The 6000-nt window shown below is 39.5% G+C and overlaps 1 protein-coding gene across 1 annotated transcript in view; it reads right to left on the bottom strand.

Annotated features, from left to right (window-relative positions):
- Window positions 1-518: 518 nt before the first annotated feature.
- Window positions 519-6000, bottom strand: part of DAP (death associated protein) — a 54100-nt gene continuing 48618 nt past the window's right edge. The window contains exons 3-4 of the mRNA XM_032117947.1: window positions 5246-5288; window positions 519-3327 (exon numbers count right to left, since the gene is read on the bottom strand). Of these exons, the coding sequence (XP_031973838.1) occupies window positions 3208-3327; window positions 5246-5288 (163 nt within the window). The 3' untranslated portion in view covers window positions 519-3207. The remainder of the gene's footprint in view (window positions 3328-5245; window positions 5289-6000) is intronic.

The following is a 6000-nucleotide window of genomic DNA, read 5'->3' as shown; positions in this document are numbered from 1 at the left end:
CACACATACACTAAACATGGGACGCCCAAAGTGTCAGAAAGGTCCCAGAAACACTGTGGCAATTTCTCCATATTTTTCAGCAAATCACGTTATGGCATGCGTTATAATGTTAACTGCAACTTCATGAGAAGCTTGCCACCTCTTCTGATTACAATACTTGCTTCTTCTGAAAGACTAGAACTCACAAAGCAATTGAGAATGTTACATTTAATTTCCTTTACCATCCTCATTTAGTACCAGGATTAGATTCTCGAGCTTCGCAGGAGCTGAGCGAGCATCTCCAATTTCATAGCGGAAAACAGCAACTCCCATTCTAGCTGGTACCATCTACTTTTTATTTTACTTTAGACTGGACTATTCAAAACAGCTCATCCACCATGTCATAAAACTTCATAATAAATTTCACTATCTATAAAATGTTGATTAGTCATGCAGCAGTCTGTAATAAAATCCCATAAATCCCACAAAGCTGCACCCTGCTGATTTACATTGCACTTACAGGAAAAAGGAGACCAATATACAACTTCATGCTTTATTGTTGCATTATTGCCACATTGACAACTACAGAAAATTTATTTTGCAGTTATTTCAAGGTAACATCTGAACATCTCCTGTGCTTATATGCTATTGCAACAGATTTTTAAAGTATCAGTAACCATTAGTAAGAAATCCAGTTCACCAGTTTTGATTATTTTGGACAAGGTAATGCTTTGGTAAGGACATCTATGTATAAACATGGATACCTCCCAACAATATATAATACGCTTTCATACAGAGACATTTTCTAAGCATATACAAATTCCTGCACTCTAAAAAGCCACTAAAGCTATCTTAAGAGCCATACTCCATTGTACAAACTCACATATCTATCTAAGTAATCAGAGACAAAAATCAGGTATTGTTTATATATGCTGTATATATTGCATTAACAACCAGGAGCAGTAGTTTGTAATTTGAAAGCATCCGTGCTCCTAACTTTTACTGTCAGAATGGAGATGTGGTGTGGCTTTCCAAAGCATTTCTACCAGCTGTTTGTTACAAGACATGGAGCAGAGGTACCCAGCCCCACCTCACAATGTGCCTCCACACTGAGGTTTAGTTTTCCACTGCAGTCAATGGAGCCAAGAGTGATCCAGCTCATCCTGAAAGACACTTCCCTTTGGTCAATGATGCTGTACCTAAACTCTACTTACTGTCCTGACTGCACCACCACTGACTACACTGGGGTCTAGACAGTGTCTCAGATGTAGGCACAGCACAAGGCAGAGCTGAATCCCACCCAGCTCCCCCTCAGGCCAGCAGGTACCAGAAGTGCCTGCAATGATCCGCTCCATAGCTGACGCAGCACACAGGCAGCTCCGGGCTGCACCATCAACCGCTCCCTGTCCCAAGTCCGCAAACATTCCTGCCAGCAAAGCATCTCCTGCAGAGATTCCAAGAGGCTCAACAATGCTACCCTTATAAATGAGTTGCTCAGGTGTGAATCACTTTTACACTCATAAGCAGCTACAAACAAGGCCTCTGCTGCACTGACATCAGAAACAGAAAACGTATTTGAAAAGTTACGCATATTCTAATACAGAATAATTCTTACAAACAACATTCGTTCCTTAAGGCAAGTATGGTTATCTAATCAAATTGAAAATAAGGGCTGCATATATAGATTGTACATCCTTCCTTGGGTTTAGAATAAATATATCCAAGCATATAATTTTCAAAACATCATTTCCATTTCAAGCCTGTGAAGAGATGGAAATGTCAGGTCCCTCGCACCCACATGAAGTGAGTTATTCCACTTGTGAAACGGGCCATACTTCCCATTATTTTGTTGCTGTTGTTTTAAAACAGCTACTCAGGAAACAATTATTTAATCTGAAGAATTTAAAAAAAATAATATTTTTTAAACTTTCCTCACTGTTTTTTAACCATAAATTAACTGGTAAAGCCCCAAGTGACCCCAAAATTTCACTGATTTTCCAGGTGAATGGTTGCAGCATTAGCTCCCACTTTTTTGACACCATTAGGAACTTTATAAACCTGGAGAGTACTAAAAGCTGTATCGTATTTTTAGTCAGTTAAAAATAGAAGGACACTTTAAAAATGTAGGTAGAATGCATAAAATTTTTTTCCTGGTTTTTACAGAGATGAGTTATAGAAGGAAAATGAAAGAGCTAAGTAATTTTGAACTGAGAAATCAATTTAATTATGTGGTTAAAACTAAAACAATTGCTCTATTTGAAAACACTTTTTACTCCCTTGTATCACTACTGTCCTTCAGAATAAGAAGACTAGGAAAAAACATGATGTGCAAAAGAGGTTGGATCATAAACATATTTACTAACAGTATCTCTTGATTTCAAATGGTCATCTCAAATTCAAAATTAAAAAAGGTAAACAGATTTTTCACCAACTTATTTTAAATGCAGTATGGAGGGTCATGAATTCCTTCAGCTTGTTGTTGGAATGGGAAATCATCTCCTCAGAAATGTCTCCCCAGTGAGACTCATGAGATCACAAATGAGTTGTCTACAGCAGCAGTGTTCTTGTAATTTTGATTTCTCTCTCCTCTCCATACCCATAGACCACCAGAGGGAAAAATCTCAGCAAGACTGTGCGAGTGCAAAGGGGTGTAAAGAAGATTCAGCGGGATCTCTGCCCACTTGAGAATGTATGAGGGCCCTTTTATCATCTCCCTGGCTGAATCCAGAGGGCACTAGGGTGTAACACCATAGGATACTGAAGGCTGCAATGGTTCTACGTAATCAAGACAACCACTGACTTCTGTCTCAACACACACAACGAACTCCCTCCAGACAGTAAACGTACCAGTACAAAAGGGCTGCTCTTCTTTACTGGCTTAGCATAATAACTACATTAACTATCTGCTATTGTGAGTCCATAACTAAAAGTACACATTTTAAGCTCATTAATCCTATTATTCGTACTGAAGTTTTTATCTTGGCAATAAGAAAATCTTATAAAAAAGCACCCCTGATCAGCAAATACTCAATACAGAATTTTCCATCTGGGATAACAACTGAAAAATGTCTTCATTCTTCTTAACCCTTGAGAATTAAAGTAAAAGAAACAGCGTATTATTTTAGAGGCCAATTTTACTGATTTGACAGTGTGAATACTAAAGGGTTTTTGTCTTCTCTTGAAAACTTAGTCACTGAGAGCAGTTTGGCGGAGATCCTGACAGGGAGCTCATTTGCGAGGCTGGTGGATGTGCTGTTTGACGTGCTGTGGGTGAGGAAGCTTTTCCACAGAAGGATGTGGTTTCTGATGAGCCACCTGAGCTGCAGCTGGAGGGAAGTCCTTATCACCCTGTTCGAAGAACACAGCAGGAAATGTTTAGGAATCTTAAAAGTGTACTTTCAAGTTCAAATTGATCTAAGTTCTAAAAACTGTGAAAATCAGATGGAAAACAGTGTTGCATGTTACTCTGGAGTCCCCCTGTACACATTCTATCTTTCTGTTCTTCTAGCCAACTTCAAAATTTTTCCTATGCAAGCTTCACTTCCTTCCAGTTACACACACTATCCAATAATACAGTATCTTAATGTGAACCTAGGGAAAAAAACCCCAAATATTCCTATCTTCAGAGGTGTTTGGTTTTCACACAGCCACTAGAAAGAACAGACTATTTTAAAAGTAAGTTAAGGCAGCACAAAAAGCCTTTTGTAGGAACCAGAATCATAGAATGGCCCGGGTTGGAAGGGACCTTAAAGATCATCCAGTTTCAACCACAGTGCTACAGGCAGGGATGTCTTCCACTACATCAGGCTGCTCAGGACTCCATCCAACTTGGCTGTGAACAATTCCAGGGATGGGGCATCCACAACTTCTCTGGACAACCTGTTCCAGTGCCTCGCCACCCCCAGAGTAAAGAATTTTTCTTAACATCTGATCTAAACCTACTGTTTCAGTCTGACTCCACTCCTCCTTGTCCTGTCATTCCATGCATTTGTAATTAGACTCTCTCCATCTTTCTTGCAGGCTCCCTTCAGGCAATGGAGGGCTGCAGTTAAGTCACCCCAAAGCCTTCTCGTTTCCAGGCTAAACAATACCAGTTCTTTAGGAAGAAAGCAGGATCTAAAACTACTTAGAACTCAAATCTTAGGGGTGGCTGGCTTTCAAGTTTAACATGCTCTTTTAACCAGGTCTGCTGGTGTTAGCTCTCAGGTGCTGCTGTTGGGCAGTCTCAGTTCAGGTGTAACCCATATGTCACTTATTTACCACTGCCATTTCTAGGGTCAGTCCCATGAGGCTTTCAAAAAGCAACAGGAAGCAAATACTATCCGTGCTCAGTGACAGGGGGACAACAGCACCACAACTTCCCTCTTCAGAAAGTGGGACAAACATACCATAAGCCAGAAGCCCCCGGCACTCCATTGGCTCACAGGACAGCAATCTTTCAAAGTTTTGTTTTGGTTTTGTTTCAATCACTACATTAACTTGTTAGATTTTGCTTTTTTTTTCTCTAGTCCAAGTTGCTTCCAAGTTTCAAAGATCTCCTCTCCTCAGACTCAACATTTTCTACCTTATCTCCCCTGACGCTGCCAATTAGCCATTCCTTATGGGCCAAGGAAAATGGCATCAGCTCACTCTTTCCACCGATGGGATCTGACACAACCACAGCATCTTACAGTAAACCACATTACAAACCCCAGGGATGTAAGGTAACCATCACATAAAGCCATGATAAAAACCCTGTCACGCAATGCACAAGGCACAAATTACTGATCATATGATTAATGGCTAGTTAATACTAAGGATTTACAGGTCCTGCCTGGTCTTAAAATCCAGGGAATAACACCCTGAATCCCAAGTACCTCAAGGCACATATGGCAGCTAAAACACACTATCTTCAAGCACGTATCCTTACAGGCAGAAGTGTTGCTCTTCATCACAGATCAAGCTACAGCAGCCGTTTAATATGCAGCCGCTTCCAAAGGAAATGAATGCAGTAATATCTAGCTTAGATACAAAAAGATGATCCAATAAACTTAAAGTGATAAAATTCAAAGGAAAATTGTGGAAATAATTTCAATGAATAATTTCAATTCCACACAAACCCAGAAAGAATGTTCAAAAGACCTTACATGAATACAGAAAACATAAAGCCTTTTCTCACAAAAGAGAAAGGGGTATGAAAATGATTAATTTTGCTCTGATTGGCGGTAATTCTGAAAAGCTTACAGTAATTTTGCTATGACTGAGAGAAATTTACTGATAATCTTACCCTAGCAATGACACCGGAGATGAACACCGCTGGTTTAGGCGGGCTGAAAAAAATAAGAGGGATTATTTGTACCAGTTATTTAGAAGGTAAAAATGAAAAAGACATCACACATACAATGCAAAAAAAAAGTGGCATTTTTGGCAACTGATTAATGTTTCAAATAGAGAAGACAAATTTCCTCTTCAAATGACTATTGCTTAGTAGAACTTACTGCAGCCAAACCCAGACCAGTAGGTTTTGGCTGCTATTACTTCACATTGATTGTGACAGCAGTAAGAGGCTAGTCCAACAATACTGCTTCTTACTTAAAGCTTAGAGTCTTTGTTTGCATTAGTTTCTTAATCCTCAAATTTTACACATAAGCTGCCAGCAGTAGTTTATGTAGTAAACTAAACAGTAGGCTTAGTGTATTTGTACTGCGCAATGAAAACTGTAGCTGGACTAAAGTCACTGCTGTGTTAGAGAGTAAAATAAATTTCAAGTTTACATTTGTCAGTCAAATGAATTAGGATTCTGAGTCTCAGAAAAAGCAACACTCAGTACTTTAAATCACAGATTTTCAAGCAGGTAGTCTACTCTCCTACAAGAAAGAGAAACATGTCTGTAATAAAGCGAGTATTAAAAAACATGAAGCAAAGCGTTTCCTGGTTTTTCATCTGCAGAACCTCCATCCACACCAACAGGAAGGGACTCTTCACAGCTGGAGTCCTCTGAAGCTTGGTCAACACAAGCCATCGGTCTCCCTGAGTCACTGA

This window comes from Corvus moneduloides, chromosome 1, assembly GCF_009650955.1.
Source record: "Corvus moneduloides isolate bCorMon1 chromosome 1, bCorMon1.pri, whole genome shotgun sequence".
NCBI lineage: Eukaryota > Metazoa > Chordata > Aves > Passeriformes > Corvidae > Corvus > Corvus moneduloides.
The sequence above is the reverse complement of the archived record's forward strand: the minus strand, read 5'-3'. Positions and strand labels throughout refer to the sequence as shown.